Genomic DNA, 17894 nt, shown 5'->3' on the forward strand with positions numbered 1-17894 from the left:
AATTAATTGACTTTACACATTGTGAAGAATGTGTTAGCTTGGGAGCAGGCTGATTGCCCCTTGTGACCTCATCATGTATGAACTGAAAGTTAGGTGCTGTGTTTTGCAGAGCAGATTTTACTAGTGCTATTATTTTCGTTTCTTTAAGTAACATATTAGGAGGGCTATGTTTCTCTTCTGTGGAGTTTAAAAACTCAAAACAGAACTGATGAATGTGGTAAAGAGTTAGATGTTGGCTTAAGGAGTTAATAGGAAAAGTTAATAGAAAAAGGAGTTAATAGAAAAACCCCACCTCTCTGGTTTGTTTGTATAGTGAAGGAATTAAACTGGAGTTATAGCTCTAAAATTCAATGAAGGGCTCCCAGGAGATTGAAATAAAAGAAATTTTAGCAAATTAAGTGAGGGGGCTGCTTGGCAACCTTGGTCATCACAGTACAAGTTGTTTATATCTTTCAGATGCGTGATCTAAAAGCTGTTGGGAAAAAATTCATGCATGTTTTGTACCCAAGGAAAAGCAATACTCTTTTGAGAGATTGTAAGTATATAAGTATTTTGAGGCTTTGCTGTTTCTCATCATACATTATCATAAGTATTTTATAAGGCAAAGGCTCTGTGGTAATAAAACTGATGTCATTTTGCAGGATGAAAAAATACATAAATGAAGTTTTTGAAAAAAGTTAAAAATTTAGGATGGAATTTCAGAGATTGGAAGATTTTGCTGAATATATTGTCCTCATCAATAAATATAGACTGTATATTTTCACCTGCTATAATAGACGCTGCAAAGAATATTTCTGGAAGTGGCAAAGACATAGGGACTTTGTTCAACCAAAGAGCTAATGATTTCCAAGGGAAAGGCAAAATGTGTAAATGTTAAATTAGAATAATAGCTAATACCCATTAAAGGTTTAACAAATTAATAGTACTTTATTGACATTTCTATTTTCAGAATGATCATTTAGTCTGTTGACTGCTTTCTTTAGGAGTTCCAAAACAGTGTTTGCAGAAAATTTTGCTGTTATTTAGAATTTATTCTTAAAATTGTTAGACCTTTTCTTTTCAAGCATTCTTGGTTTTTCTTAGTACCCTTTGTCAGAAAAAAATTGAATCTATTGTTTGAGAGTAGTAACAATGATGTTGTACATGAGTGTACCTTCTATTTTGGCAGCATTTCAGCTGTAATATAAGGATGTCAAATATGTGGCAAATGTGCCATCACTGTGTGGCAATTGGATGCAGCGTCAGAATCTTTTTCAACATAGTACATTGTGGGTTGAAGCTGACACATGATTTGCTACAGCTCGTATGTAGTGGAAAGAGCATGGGCAAATCAGTGTTTGAAGAGTGTGTGATCTTGGATAAGACAGTTAACTTTTCTGAGGTTGAAGTTTCTTCCTCAGAAAAGCTGTCTTATCCAATTAGATACCAATTCAGATCCATTAGGATGGTTATTGTCAAAGAAACAGAAAATAACAAGTGTTGGTGAGGATGTGGAGAAATTGGAACCCTTGTGCATTGCTGGTGGGAATGTAAAATGGTACAGCCACTGTGTAAAACAACATGGTGGTTCCTCAAAAAATTACCACATAATTTTATAGTATATAAAATTTATAGTATAGAACTACCACATGATTCATTCAGCACGTCTCCTTCTGGGTATATACCCAAAAGAATTGAAAGCACGGACTCAAACAGTTATTTGCACCTGTGTTCTTGGCAGCAGGTGAAAACAACTCTTACGTCTATCAGTGGATGGATGGGTAAACAAAGCGTGTTATATACACCATGGTGTATGCCATATATGAATGGGTTATTATCCTTAAAAAGGAGTGAAATTCCTGATACATGCTACAACTTGGATGAACCTTGAAGACATTATGCTAAGTAAAATAAGCCATACACAAAAGGACATACATGATTCCACTTATGTTAGGTACCTAGAGTAGTCAGATTTATAGAGAAAAAAAGTTAAATGATGGTTGTCAGGGACTGAGGGGGTATTGAGGAGTTATTGTTTAATGGGTTGAAGTTTCAGTTTGGGAGATGAAAAAGTTCTGGAGATGGATGGTGTGTTGCTTGCACAACAGTGAATATACTCCGTGCCTGTACAGTTAAAAGTGACTAAAATGGTAAATTTTGTGTTTTATGTATTTCACAAGAATAAGAATAGTTTTAAAATACTGTTATGAATCTTTTACAAATTAAAAACAGTCTTCACTGCATTAAAAAAACAGCGTATTAATGTCAGTTGTACTTGAATTCAGCTTTTCAGTTGATAAATTTTAACAATTTATTGCTTATTTAATTAACAATAGTTTATTAGAGTGTTAGGATTATGGTTTTTCTTTTTTTACATCTTTAACAAACTTTCCACAGTGGTGTCAAAATTACTTATTTAAAAAAAAGACGTAAGTATGTACATATGCACACTTCTTTCACATAAAGTTATGTACAAGTGAGGTTAAAGTTAGAAGTGGTATATGTACCTTTTTTCATATTACTTGAGGAAGATAATTGTGCTTTAAGCTGTATGTTACTGAACTGTTGGTTTATTAATCACCCAACAGCTATTGATTGAGAACCACAGTGATTAGACCTAATGTTGACAGAGCCTTTATAGTTTTCAAAAAGTTTTCATGTTGTTTGTTAACATTTAACCCTATGAAATTACCAGTGTTGGGCTGTTTTTCACCTATAAGAACAGCAATTCTATGCTAGTTCAATGTAGTAATTATGAAAGGGAAACAGTATTGCAGAGTGGAAAGGACTTTGTAGTAGGAATCAGAAGATTCTGGTTTTGGTTCTAGGTTCTGGTCCCACCCCCACACTTAACTGTTTACGGAAACTTGGGCATGTCACTTCTTCCCAGCTTTGTTTTTCATATTTGTGAGGTGAACCTGATTATACTTGCCTTGTCTAATGTAGTCTCAGATAGGTAAAGTGACTTGGCTTTAGTCTTCTTTTTGGTGGTGCAGGGTAGGGCACTTATGTCTTTTGACTCCTTGCTCGTTGGTCTTTAACTGTAGCATGCTGGAATGTGGCTTAGTAGGTGGGGAGAGGGGTGATTTGTGGGATGTGAAGTGAACAAAACTTAAAGGATATATGAAGAAGGGCATTCAGAATTAGGGAGCAGGGAGGGTCAGCAGAGGGATAGCAGAGGTCGGAAGGCTTGGGCAGACAGGGAGAGCCTTGATGTCTGAATTCCAAGAGTGGGAGATGTACATATTGGAATAAAGACAGAAAACACTACATGGTTGTGTCTTAACAGTCTTCTGTCTTTTCTTGTAGGGGATTTATGGGGCCCTTTGATCCTTTGTGTGACGCTTGCATTGTAAGTACTTATATTTCCTTTCTTTGTCATTTGAGATAGATTAGATTTTTTTCATGGAGTTTCAAAATTGAAGGGGATTTTGACTGAATATTTCATTTAGGACTTCTATGACATATTGTACTCCTTATGTATTTAAATCTAAAAAGTCAAGTAGTTTTCTAGATCAATTCAAAGAGTGATGGAATTTAAAGATGTGAAAATTATGCCCACCTTCATTTACCAATGACTTCTTATCCTGTTTTAGCCATTTCTGTTCAACATTTATTCACACTCATGTACCTCATTAAGCTAAGTGAATTAAGTATCTGTAGGTTTAAGCACTGTTTATTTGCAAACATAATTCTTTAAAAATTTACTAAAAGTATAAGTGAGAATAAATTAGAGTAGAAGTGGTAGAGTTCAAAGCAAGATCATGTTTCAAAGTGTTATGTTTTCCGTATGCATTGTATGTAAAGGGAAAGGACAGAAGAAGGAAAGCAAAGTTCCGCTGGAGAGGGGAATATAACCACTGGTAGAGTGGAAAAAATACTGCACTAGGATTCAGTTCCGAGTTCTCATCCTAACTTTGCTATCAGCAGAGTGACTTTCGGCCACTAATAACCAAAATTTGTATAATGATTTTTCTTAGCTTACAGAAAACTTTTAAATACCTTCTCTTATCCTCATGACAAGAAGTGAATATTTTTCCTCTTTTGACGAACAAGCTCAGGTTCAAAGAGATTGAGGACTGAACCAAGGTCAAATATTCAGTGGTAGACCTGGAATTCAACCTCAGGTTTCCTTGACTGCCCATTCTCTACCTCTGCAATTATTACACATCTCTTCCCACGTAACCTCTCTGGGTCTCCTTTTCCATATCTATAAAAGGAGATGGTTGAGGGTCCTTTCCAGGCCGAACCTTTCATGATTTTAAATTCAAGTTTCTTACTGGCTTCTTTACCCATTTTTAAATGTAAGTCAAGCACATGGTAATCTAGGTAAAAACGTGGAGTGCTCTATCTTATGCCTTTAATAACCATATCAAGGGAAACAATCCAGTGCCTTGATGAAAGGGTTTATATTAGAAGCTCTGAGCATATACTTTCTTAGTTTTGAAAGATTAACCTTAGAGATTATGGAGTTTAATACCACTTATTTGCAGAGAAGAAAATTGGAGTCCCAGAACATCAAGTGATCTGCTCCAGTTTCCATATCTAGTGACAGAATTAGGATCAATATCTGAGTCTCCTGCCTTCCAGGCCAGTTAATGTTCTTTCTATCATACGATGCTGAAGCAATAGGAGTTCCAGACAACAAGTGATGAGGACCAGCATTCTTTGCACTGGATTGTCAGGACTTGGAATAGAGCATGCAGAACCATAGAATACAAAAGCCTGTACTGGCACATAGCATAGCAGGACAAGACTTACTGTGTGACTTCTCTATACTTTGTAATAAGAGGTTGTGAGTTTGATGTTACTTATTCTGTTACTGGAAAAAAATGACACAGAGTACAAGTGTTCTGAGTCCAAAATTCAAAGCAGTTTACATCTGTAAAATTTTTAGAGAGGATATAAGTGACTGTTCAATTACTCAGTTTCAAAGTAAAGCCTTTTCGTGATAATCTGTATGTTTTGATTTTAAAAAATCAACAACTAAATAGGTTTATAGACTGCTTCCATTTTTAAATGCCAGAACTAGAACCTTAACCCAAGGATTACAAATTCAAATGTGTACATGCATGCATTGCGAATTGGTTACCAGAAGCCCTTGTGAAGGAATCTGCTGCTGTGTCAACTGCACCCAATTGTTGCCATGTAGGAATGCGGGTCCAGTGTTGGAAACTCTTATGATTTTTCAAGAAAATCCAGAAATACCTCCCAATTTTAAAATAACATCAACTTGAATTTAAGACCATTTTAAGTATTGTATAGACCAACAACCTCATGTCTGTGAGCCATATTTAACCCTTCAGTTTATACCCTCTGCTTAACTAAAAAAGGTCTTCGGTAATCCATTTAAGCATTCCCATGAGGTCAAATGGAGCACCTCTTGTAGTCCTGAGGCATTTGGAATTTGAAATAAGGGATATACTTCAGGCATTTTACTTTTGTACAGCCTACATATTATAGATCTTCAGGTGAGGTTTAGGGCAGCTCCCTGATTCAAAGTTTGAGAACCCATGCTGTAACTTTGTTGCTCTAAATAAAAGACTAGGCAATTCTCATGCCATTTCCTTGTCACAGAATGCTTCAGAGAGGCTCTGTAGATAGCGAAAAAGATGGAGGGCCCCAGTTTGCAGAAGTGTTTGTCATTGTCTGGTTTGGTGCAGTTACCATCACCCTCAACTCAAAACTTCTTGGAGGAAACATGTGAGTATTATTAAAATGCATCCCTTTTCCCTTGCCAGGTTGCATATCTTAGATTTTTAAGGAAGTCTGGCTAGTTATATATTTTTCAAAAAGAAAAATCAAAATAAATGAGAGCCAAAAAGAAGGTTCTCTTAAAACCACTGAACAGAGATAACCTAGTTGAATTAAATTACCTTAAATTATCTGGGGTCCTTTGATAAGCTTCAGTGCTCTCGCTCCAGCCCCTGAAATCATAGGCAGAATTTTTTGTGTTAGAAGATTATGTCTGTCTTTGGGAACAGATGGTCCATAGTTTTCAACAAATTCTGAAATAGGTCTGTAAACCACAAAAGATTAAGAAACACCATTCTTAGAGGTTCAGTGGGAGAAGGAGGTCTCTAGGAATTAGAGCAGATCATCTAGATACTAGATGGCTGACTCTTAAGGAGTTTAAGCAGAGAGGAGGAGAGTATGGGGAGAGCAAAACTAAAGCACATGTTTAATACAGAGGCCTATCCTTATAAAATCAACATTAGGGTATAGGTATTATGTATCTGAAGGAAGGTAATGATCCATGATACATAGAAATCTGTGTAATAAACTGTATCATGATACAGATCAGCTATATTTATGATCTTTATGGATGTATGTTGTTTTTTAGATCTTTTTTTCAGAGCCTCTGTGTGCTGGGTTACTGTATACTTCCCCTGACGGTGGCAATGCTGGTTTGCCGGCTGGTACTTTTGACCGAGCCAGGACCAATAAACTTCATGGTCCGGCTTTTTGTGGTGATCGTGATGTTTGCCTGGTCTATAGTAGGTAAGAACGTACTTATCTCTACAGTAACAGAGCAGACCGAAACATGAGTTAGAGATGAAGATCAGATGAGGAGGAGTGTAACTTACAAGTTACATATGAGTGATATGATTCTTGCCAGTGTCATCCATAGAACCGTCTTCTCTCAGTAGGGATAATGTTCATCTTATCTGAGTTGGCTATCTGGACTTCCGAGATGTGGAGAGTCACGTCTTTTTTTCTTTTCAATCCTTAAATAGTGGATAGGGTTGAAAAAGGAGATTACACTAGACCTAGCTTAGTCCTGGCATATAGGAGGCATAGGTGACTTGAGAAATGGCTTGAGCCTTTTCCTGACAAATTAATCATAATAATAGCCAGCATTTACCAATTGCTTACTGTAGGCCAGGCACTGTCATAAGTACTTCATACATATTATCTCATTTAACCCTCACAACAACCCTAATAAATAAAAAAAGTTATTATTGGTCCCATCTTTATAGATGAGGAACAGACCCAGAGAGGTTAAGCAACTTGCCCTAGGACACATAACTAGTGAATAGGGGAATCAAGTTTCAAACCCAACCAGATCACATACCTGTTTAGAAATGTACTATACTACCTCCCAGTATAGGTTGGTAAGTATCATAGTACTTGTCTGCTTCAGTAGAAAATTCTGCTAAAGATTAGTGAGAGCCTGTAGCAGTGGCAATGAATGCTATTTGCTCATTGTTTGTACTTTCCTAAAATTCTCTTAAAATTCCACCTTAAACTGGAAGTGTTCACTAGCTTCTTTTTAATGGGATAGACAGACTGCCTAATATTTTTGTGTGCAATAACATCTCTTTGGAACATGGTTAAAAGCCAAGAAGTAATCCAAAAGTAAGGTCTGAGAATGCCAGAATTGATATTCCAAGGATTGTATTAAGCTTGGGTGCTTTAACTACCCATGGAAGAGCCCCTCATTCCCTCACTTAGAGTCTGATAATTTACCGTACATGTAGTTCTGAATAACTTAGTTATCAAGTGTCCAGGCCCACAGTGGTTCAGCAAGTAGAATCTTAGATGAGAGAGAAGTTCCTGTAATTCAGCAAATATGTACTAAACACAGACTGTGTGTCAGGCATTGTGCTAGGCATGGTCTCTATCCTCCGAGTTCACAATCTAGGCATAAAAGTTTTCCAGGTGGGCAATGGAAGTCTATGCAGTGTATAGTGGAGACACAGAAGAGGTAAGTGGGCAGTTCTACCTGGGGTGGCAGGATACCAGATGGTTGTTCAGGAAAGGTTTCCTTGAAGGGTGATTATCGATGAGTAAAAAGATGAGTATATGTTTCCTGGATGGACAAGAGGATTGGCATCTAAAAGAGCTGATAACTTATTAAGAACAAGTACTCAAAAAACACAGCAGTGTGAAGCCATTTGCCATAGGAGTTTTGTAAGCCTATTTAGCACAGTTCAGTAACTTCTCAGAAAAGGGTAAGAAACCCCTTTTAGAAAGGTTTCCATCTTAAATGGTTGAAACCTTTCCAAGCTTTCATACTTGAAACAGGTAGCCCTCAGCTGTCCAGAAAACTGTGCTGCCAAATGCCTTTTTCTCTGAGGATCACAAATGTAACTGAACTTATAGTATATAATTCTGTGTCCCAGACTATGTCAGGCCCCTTCAAGTTTAGTAAATGTTAGTAGTTGTGACAGTCTTATTGTATTAAATATTCCTTTTTGTTGTCTTGTTTTGCTTTGTTTAGCCTCTACAGCTTTCCTTGCTGATAGCCAGCCTCCAAACCGCAAAGCCCTTGCTGTTTATCCTGTTTTCTTGTTTTACTTTGTCATCAGTTGGATGATTCTCACCTTCACTCCTCAGTAAATCAGGAAATGGAAATTAAAAACCAGGGAATTCAAAGCTCATTTCAAAGATGCAATTCACCGTGGAGTTTTGCCTTTGGCCCTCTTTTGTCTAATTTTGGAGGTATTTGGTAACTGGGTATACGAGGAGATTAAAAGGAAACCATAAAGCACCGTCACCGTTTTTGTAAGGAACTGATGTTTGAAAGGCCGTCCTTTCCTTCTTAATGTTATTTCTTTAAAATATGTGTGCATAGTACACACAGTATAATGCCTCCTTAAGGCATGATGGGGTCACTGTGGTCCATTTGGGTGACAACCAATGACTTGGGAAGCACATGGATACATCCTGCAAGTTGAATAGAGTTGGTAACTATATTTTCAGTTTTGAGAATACCAGTTCAGGTGCAGCTCTTAAACATATTGCCTTATGACTATTAGAATATGCCTCTCTTTTCATAAATAATAAGGGATAGTCTATTTTACTTCTCTTAAGCTTAAAAAGACAATGAGAGAGGTTGGGAAAGGGGTACATAGATGTGGGAGGAGAAAACATCTAAGCAAAATTCAGATTTTGACTAGAGAAAATTCTGCACTTGCTTAAAAAAAAGCAAAGGACATCTAAAACATAGGCTTTTTTAGTCTTTCTGTATAGTCACCTTTCTGCCATGCTTAATAGCAGCTCAGTGACACTCTTAATTTTTTTAACATCTTTATTGGAGTATAATTGCTTTACAATGGTGTGTTAGTTTCTGCTTTATGACAAAGTGAATCAGTTATACATATACATATGTTCCCATATCTCTTCCCTCTTGCGTCTGTCTCCCTCCCTCCCACCCTCCCTATCCCACCCCTCTAGGTGGTCACAAACCACCGAGCTGATCTCCATGTGCTATGCGGCTGCTTCCCACTAGCTATCTATTTTACGTTTGGTAGTGTATATATGTCCATGCCACTCTCACTTTGTCACAGCTTACCCTTTCCCCTCCCCATATCCTCAGGTCCATTCTCTAGTAGGTCTGTGTCTTTATTCCCGTCTTACCCCTAGGTTCTTCATGACCTTTTTTTTTTTCTTGGATTCCATATATATGTGTTAGCATACAGTATTTGTTTTTCTCTTTCTGACTTACTTCACTCTGTATGACAGACTCTAGGTCCATCCACCTCACTACAAATAACTCAATTTCGTTTCTTTCTATGCCTGGACACTCTTAATTTTTAATCTTACTTCCCAGTTCTGCATATGCAAGCTAAGGTGTTAGCAGTCAACTTGTAATTTTCCTTTGACTGAAGCTCTCAGTGGACCAATGATTGAACTTACCCAAGTAGAAGACCTCAGAAATTTAGATTGGTAGGTTCCTAATGCATATTATCATGTGGGCAGCTTCTCTTAAGGGTAGAATGAGGCAGTTTGGATACAGCATAGCTGTAAGGAATTTCTTGCTATTCTGTGTAGTCTGACCTCTAACTAAAAAGTAAAGCTAAATCAAAGGCTGCATTTAACCATGTAAACATGGAGGGATTTAGTGTTCTAATGGCTGATTTCACAGAACAACTAGATGCTTAAGAGCATGAGGTAGGATGAGTTGAGTTTACAGCTGCCGCCTTTTCATAGTGGGCTTAGCAGTTTTTTCATTAGGTGTGTTTTTCGGGTTGGGGATAGCAGTTTGTTTTCTTGGTTTTAGACTTTATTTGTAAAGCCAATTAGCTCTCCTTTAGAGAAGTACTTTTTTGCACATGTGCACCTACTTGTATTCTCAGCTATTTATGCACACAAGTGTGAAGGCTTTTCAGGGAGCAGAGTGTCTGGGACAGGCTGATTCTGAGCTAATCAGGGTTCTTTTAAGGTAATATGAGCTGCTGCCTTCTATAAATTGCACAGTGAAAAACTCTTAATAGACAAAGATTAGGAGTCAGGCAGAAAACATTCATTGTAAATATAGTTACTTATAAAAATAGGAATTTCTTATTCCACATCTTTTCTTTATCATGGAGTTTAAATATTTATTCACTGGTATTTAAAGATGACCTATGCATAGATATATAATTTTTAAAATATACTTTCTCCATCCCCAGATTAACCAAATGAACAATACTAGGACAAATGAGTACTTGGAATGATATTCAATTACAGAGCATTACAAAATTGGTCCCCTCTGTCTCAGCATTGTCTAGATATTTTGGTTATGTATTTGTATTTGTTTCAATTTCCCTTTTAAATTTCAAAATAAACCCTGTTAGGACAAAGCCAATGTTTCAGTCTTGATAAATAAAATATTTTGAAACTGGTTCTGATTTTAAAATTGGTCCTAAATTATCATCCATTTCCATTGTCTGAAAGTTTCTAACTTCCCACTAAAAACATCTCTTCCAAAGTTGTTTTGTAATCTATCCCAATGATTATAATGTAAAATTAAAGAAATAATCATGCTTCTCAAAAGGGAATTAAATCTTCACTGAATTTTACTCAGGCTAAATATTTGGTCAGAAATTCCTAAGGCCACAACTTTGGTGGGGTTTGTGTGTGTGTGAGGGGGGTATTATACATATTGGGTGTTAAGGCAACTTGTTCTGTGTTTTAATCTGTTGCTTTTGGGTGACTTAGGGAATGGTTTTATTTGATTTAAATGAAGGCGGGTAAGATGGAGATTTAATTATCTTTCTGAAAATGGTCAATTTGAGGGTATAAATAAATATTTTCTTAATATATTCAAAAAAGTGCATTGCTTTCTGTCACAGAAGACCTGAGTATCTGGAAGTTGTAACCCTCAACACAGCTTTCCCTGATTTGCTGCAGAGGCACGTGGCTAATTATAGAAAGGAAGACTAGAAGGGAAGGGGACTCCAGCAAAGGAAACCCTGTTCCGGGAATTGGAAGGTTTCACGCTTTAGATGAAATTCAAGCATGTGATGTGCATTACTGCCATCGTGGCTTATCACTTGCTGCTCCTGCTTCTGAGATTGAGACTCCGTTGTCATATTCTTTAGCAATAGGAAAGGTGAAGACTGGATTTAATTGCTGTTCAGATTATAAATACTCAATTGATATGAACATCTTTTTTGCAGTGTAGTCTTAAAAGTCAATCATTAATCGTCAAGTCTTTTGCCTCTTAAGTGGCTTATTACATGAGTTGAGTTGTATCTTTTCATTGTGGGGATTTTCTTTTGGGCAAGGTGAGGGGGTCACAGGGCATGGGGCTAGTAAGCATTTTACTGTTTACTGTATTTGTCTTTTTATAAAGTGTCCCCCAAAATGTGATTAGAAGGCTGACAAGCCTATATTTGAAGGTTTAATTGTGTACGTTATATAATCTAAGTACTTACTGTATTTGAACTTCCTGTTTATTCCTGGAGATGAAAATGAAAATCTCCCATCATTTCCAATTCTTGGATAACATCAAGTCATTGAAATTTATCTAAGGCCTATCATGATATGATCAGACATCCATTGCATGCAGTTGTTTTATTCCAGAGTAAAATACTGAAATTGTGCTTCTTAATTAAACTGTTCATTTCTGAGACAATTTGGATAGAAATAAATGTGTGAATGTTAATGCATATATGTAAATTAGAAATACTTTTTTAGATTCATGGGCTTTTATTAAAAATAAAGAATTTCTAGGGATTTACTTAGGTCATAAGATGGCTAAATAATAATGTGACAATAATATTACTACAAATAATAGCTAACATTTATTGGGCACTTACTGTGTGCCAGACACTACTCTATTTTTTTAAGAATTTTTTGTAACAGCTTTATTGGGATATACTTTACCATAAAATTCACCCTTTTAAAGTAATATACAATTCAGTGATTTTTCAGTATATTCACATAATTGTGCAACTATCACCACTGTCTCATTTTAGAACATTCCCATCACTTCACAAAGAAACCCCAAAGCCATTAGCAGTCATCCTCTTTTTCCCTTTTCCCCAGCCCCTGGCAACCATCAGTCTGCTTTCTGTCTCTGTGGATTTGGCCAGGCACTATTCTTAAGTGCTTTTTATGCATCTCCTCCAATCTTCAACATAAAGTGGTACAATCCTCATTTCACTGGTAGAAAATTGAGGCACAGAAAGGTTAAGTAAATTGTCCAAGGTTACACAGTGAATTGATATTTAAAATAGGAAAACACATTAGCTGAGATCATAGTAGGACACAGTTTTGAATTGCATTGTTATACGTATGAAATGAATACACCTCCTCCCCAGGGTATGTTCCCTGTTACTAGCCATTACAACGTACAGCTCACTGGAGGTCAATAACTCGTTTTTTTCTGAGTACTAGAATACTATATTAGCATCTGAGAAAGACACAGCGGTTATACATTGGGAAGAGTTAGGTTTGCTGCCCTCACTCCTCCTTGAGCCCCTTTTCTTTCCCCTCCTCCCACCACCAGACACATACACCCCTCCCCTTTTTCTCAAAGTCTTAAGAATCAAGCAGCTTCTGCCTCTTTCGTTTTAATTCTCCCAGTGGGATGGTTAACACATCAAAATTTAACGTGTCTATTCAGGTGTTTATAGTCATGGGATGCCACTGGTCACATGTAGTACCAGCTATATTCCTAAGACCTCAGAGAGCAGTAGTGTGAAAATAGAATGCCTTTCTATTTGGGTTAAACTAGGTGGGGTAAAGAAATAACACAGTAAATAAAGGCTTTGCCTTAATGAAGTCAGTGTTCCAGCCTGGTAGGAAGTGGCTACACGCTGCTCTTGTTCACTCTGTTCTCTTTTAGAGCCTCTGTATTCTGCACCATCTCTGCTGGTAATTTCTTGGTCCTCTTCGATGCTCTGTTTTAATCCTGATTTTTCCTATAAATAAAGAACCTGTGAAAAGAATAAATCTGTAAAATGATTTGTGAATATTAAATGTGCAAATAAAAAACACTGGAAAAGGAGAATTTGCACATGCCGGTTCTTGTGCTGAAAGGCATGGGGATATTTCCTGCATACTGTTTTCAGATATATTGTCATCAGAAAATATTGAATGCTGTGTAGGATTGCACAGGTAGCAAGTTAGGAAGTCACATTTACTGAGCAAGTATTTACCAGATGCTATAATAGCCGTTTTATGAACAGTACTGCTCCCAGTGAATTTAAGGTTCTTGCCTTGTCGCAAAAGAATTCGGAGACAAGCAGGGAGTTAAGAAAGTAAAGTGAGGATTTATTTAAGCAAGAATACGCTCTCAGAGGGAGAGCAGACAAATGGGTGAGGAGCTGCTGCCCTGGGTTTCTCTGGCAAGCCGGTTATGAGGGGCATACAAATAAAGGGGCAGAGTATTCACTGGGGAAGGAGGGGTTTGGGGGTCGTATTCCCTGATTTTCATCCCAGCTCTATCTTCCTGAGGGGAGGAGGGATTTCTGTTCTTATTTGGCTTAGATCAGAAGTATCATGGTGTCAGTGCATGATGGGTACTTCTCATCTGTAAGGCTAATTTTATTGTAATGAGAGCATAATGAGCAACAGGTCACATTCGGACATAGGAGGTTCCTGTCTTTCCCCACCTTTCTTTGTCTGCTTCCAGGACACTTATCACCCAAAACGTGTGGTTTACTGTCAGTCTGGAGGTTCCTGCTTTCTTAACATCTTTCTTGGGGTATAATTGCTCCACATTGGTGTGTTAGTTTCTGCTGTACAACAGAGTGAATCAGCTATACATATACATATATCCGCATATCTCCTCCCTCTTGCGTCTCCCTCCCACCCTCCCTATCCCACCCCTCTAGGTGGTCAAAAAGCACCAAGCTGATCTCCCTCTGCTATGCGGCTGCTTCCCACTAGCTAGCTATTTTACACTTGGTAGTATTTATAAGTCCATGCCACTCTCTCACTTCGTCCCAGCTTACCCTTCCCCCTCCCCGTGTCCTCAAGTCCATTCTCTACGTCTGCGTCTTTATTCCTGTCCTGCCCCTAGATTCTTCGGAACTATTTTTTTTTGATTCCATATATATGTGTTAGCATACGGTATTTGTTTTTCTCTTTCTGACATACTTCACTCTGTATGACAGACTCTAGGTCCATCCATCTCACTACAGACAACTCAATTTTGTTTCTTTTTATGGTTGAGTAATCCATTGTATATATGTGCCACATCTTCTTTATCCATTCATCTGTTGATGAACACTTTGATTGCTTCCATGTCCTGGCTATTGTAAATAGTGCTGCAATGAACATTGTGGTACATGACTCTTTTTGAGTTATGGTTTTCTCAGGGTATATGCCCAGTAGTGGGATTGCTGGGTCATATGGTATTTCTATTTTTAGTTTTTTAAGGAACCTCCATACTGTTCTCCATAATGGCTGTATCAATTTACATTCCCACCAACAGTGCAAGAGGGTACCCTTTTCTCCACACCCTCTCCAACATTTGTTTGTAGATTTTTTGATGGTAGCCATTCTGAGTGGTGTGAGGTGATACCTCATTGTAGTTTTGATTTGCATTTCTCTAATGATTAGTGATGTTGAGCATTCTTTCATGTGTTTGTTGGCAATCTGTATATCTTCTTTGGAGAAATGTCTATGTAGGTCTTTGCCCATTTTGGGATTGGGTTGTTTGTTTTTTTAATATTGAGCTGCATGAGCTGCTTGTAAATTTTGGAGTTTAATCCCTTGTCAGTTGCTTCATTTGCAAATATTTTCTTCCATTCTGAGGGTTGTCTTTTGGTCTTGTTTATGGTTTCCTTTGCTGTGCAAAAGCTTTTAAGTTTCATTAAGTCCCATTTGTTTAATTTTATTTTTATTTCCACTTCTCTAGGAGGTGGGTCAAAAAGGATCTTGCTGTGATTTATGTCATAGAGTGTTCTGCCTATGTTTTCCTCTAAGAGTTTGATAGTGTCTGGCCTTACATTTAGGTCTTTAATCCATTTTGAGTTTATTTTTGTGTATGATGTTAGGGAGTATTCTAATTTCATTCTTTTCCATGTAGCTGTCCAGTTTTCCCAGCACCAATTATTGAAGAGGCTGTCTTTTCGCCATTGTATATTCTTGTGGTGTCTGCCCATGGACCCTCACTGTTTACAAGATGTGTGATTTCCTGCCATCAGGCCCCTGCCTCCATTTCTCTGCTCATATCTAGCTACTGCCTGCTGTAACATTCCCCTCTCAAGGAGTCTGGGACCCTTAAAATCTTTTAAGAGGCAGAGGGACCAACGGTCCATCTTATGTAACTGCTTCAAGCTGAGCATGGGTGTTGTCCCTACCTGTGGGTCCAGATCTCCTTACTATCTGTCAGAGATAGGGGTCTTGGGATTGTTGACAGAGGTGGAGAGTGGGGAGTAGAAGGAGGCAACAACTTTGTCCAGCAGGTGTTGATGGTCCCCTTTGTCAGGTGGGATGGGTTGGAATCCCTGGCGTAGCATCATTTGAAGCTGGAGTTGTTGCATTCTTGGGTCTGTGATGTTTCTTTGTCCTTTTTGAATAAAAGCTTCAGGTCCTGTAGAGGCTTGATCATCCATCTGGATTTGTTGCAGGAATGGGGACCCCTTCCAGGGCCTGACAGTGGGCTCGTCTAACACTCGGAAGTGAATTGTCCAAGGAGACACTGTGCTGACAAAGCAGGAGACTTTATTGGGAAGGGGCACTTGGGTGGAGACCAGGAAGGTAAGGGAACCCAGGAGGACTGCTCTTCCACGTGGCTCACAGTCTCAGGTTTTATGATGGTGGGGTTAGTTTTCAGGTTGTCTCTGGCCAGTCATTCTGACTCAGGGTCCTTCCTGGTGGCGCACACATCAGTCAGCAAAGCTGAATTCCAGCGAGGAGGATTCTGGGAGGTTGGTAGGACATATGGACTGGTGTCTCCTTTTGACGTTTCCCGAATTTTTCCTGTTGGTGGTGGCTTGTTAGTTCCATGTTCCTTACCAGGACCTCCTGTCATAAAATAACTCATGCAAATGGTTATTGTAGTGCTGGCCAGGGTGGGCGGTTTCAGTCAGTGTTTCCTCTAACAACTCCCACCTGAGACTTCATACTCAAGATACTTCTTGGGAATCGGGGCGGAGGTCTGTTTCTTTTGTAACTACTTCCTGCTGAGAGTGGGCATAGTCCTGCCTAGTAGAGTAGAAGTCTCTCTCCACCTGATCTAAATCGAGGTATTCTGTGCCTGAAACCAGCATTCACCCTTGTAGTAACAATTTAGCTTGAAACTGTTGGACCCTGTTGGAGATGAACCTTGTAAGCAGTTGAAACAGACAGGGGCCAAACAAGAGGCCTAACAGGATGGTCATCACCAGGCCCAGAAAAGGAAGGCAAAATTTGGGATGTGGACTGCAGGGTGTGTGACTTTCTTCTGATTGGTTTGTGGCATGGTAACTGGGTGGTGCTCCAGGAATCTTGTGCTCAGCCTGAAGTTACCATCCTCCACCTGAGTGGCGGCCCCAGTTCTGCAGAAGGACTCAAAGATATTGTTATTCATATTCCTTGAGGAGGAACCAGGACCCTGCCCCAAGGCTGCACCACCATTTGACTGCTCCTCCCATTTCTGCATCCCTTCCCTTCCCTGATTAGAAACTGTTTGAATCTGCCCTTTGGAACTCAGGGAAGGTCTAGGAGGCTGAATGAAGTCTATATCCTACAAACAGGAAACAGGGGGCACAGAAAGGGTTTGTACTCTGGAGCCCCACAAAGTCCTGCTCAGTTTTAATTCAGGGAACTGGGCAACGACGGCTCTGGCATCTTCCTGTTAAAATGAGGCATAGTGCTGCCTCGGTTTGGAGAATAGACACTGAATTGGAAATATTTCTGAGTTCCAAGTCCTGGATCTTAGTCTCGTATGATTAAAATCTCAATCCCTTGGTCTGCCATTTTGGTGTAACAGACCAAATTAAAAGTAGTTGGAGGAGTGACAACTGGAATTTTAATAGACAAAATAAATCTCATTTCTTTTCAGGAGAGTAAGCCTGAAACCCAGTCTGGACCTGGCGCTTTGGGGAGCCTTGTAGCCAGGTGACCAGTTGTCTAGTTTTATCTAAGTAGGTTTTAACTTTTAATGTGGTATTTATACATAGATAACAAGTGCTATTGGTCATCATACATGTTTATTCTTTTTGTTAATGTATGATCTAAAACAATTTCATTGTCTAAAAATGTAATAGTTACAAGAGGACACCTTTAAAAAGTAAGGTTGCAGTTGACAGCTGCCAGCACACATTGTTTTGAGATTGGCTGGTGTCATCCAAGTCTGACACAGCTCAGAAAACTCAAGTTCTTAGCAATACAAGGACTTGACTTGTCTGAAATCACACCCATAGTGTCACCTGGTTATTTCCTTGGATGTCTGAACCACAGCTACTCCATTTTGACTTTCAGTTGCATTTCTCTCCTTAATGGCCAAAGCAGATGTCACTGTTAATGATTTTAGTGCTTTTTTAGATATGAGAAGATGCAAGAACTTGGGGTCATAAAAGCTTCTCCTGAAAGTATCTAACTATCTGAAGACCTGTTCTGCCAGTTTTTCCCAGAGCACAGAGTGCCTCATTCCTGATCTCCTCCCTGAGCTCCTTTCAGGGGGTGTTGAAGGTCAGTGGCTGCCATGCCCATTGACCTAATCCTTGCAGAGGCAGATGGCAAGTGTCAATTTTCAGTTGGCAGGGCCC

The 17894-nt window shown here is 38.7% G+C and overlaps 1 protein-coding gene across 6 annotated transcripts in view; it reads left to right on the forward strand.

Annotated features, from left to right (window-relative positions):
• The window catches only part of YIPF6 (Yip1 domain family member 6), an 87718-nt gene that overhangs the window by 21400 nt on the left and 48424 nt on the right, over positions 1-17894 (forward strand). For 4 of the 6 annotated variants that reach the window (XM_073799027.1, XM_019949022.3, XM_073799028.1 and 1 more), the window contains exons 3-6: positions 457-535; positions 3289-3331; positions 5557-5682; positions 6323-6480. In XM_073799027.1, coding sequence (XP_073655128.1) covers positions 457-535; positions 3289-3331; positions 5557-5682; positions 6323-6480 — 406 coding nt within the window. Of the gene's footprint in view, positions 1-456; positions 536-3288; positions 3332-5556; positions 5683-6322; positions 6481-8203; positions 8480-11039; positions 11825-17894 lie in introns of those variants that run through there. The other 2 variants (XM_019949026.3, XM_019949023.2) reach the window with 2 other exon arrangements.

The sequence above is a fragment of the Tursiops truncatus genome, chromosome X, assembly GCF_011762595.2.
Source record: "Tursiops truncatus isolate mTurTru1 chromosome X, mTurTru1.mat.Y, whole genome shotgun sequence".
NCBI lineage: Eukaryota > Metazoa > Chordata > Mammalia > Artiodactyla > Delphinidae > Tursiops > Tursiops truncatus.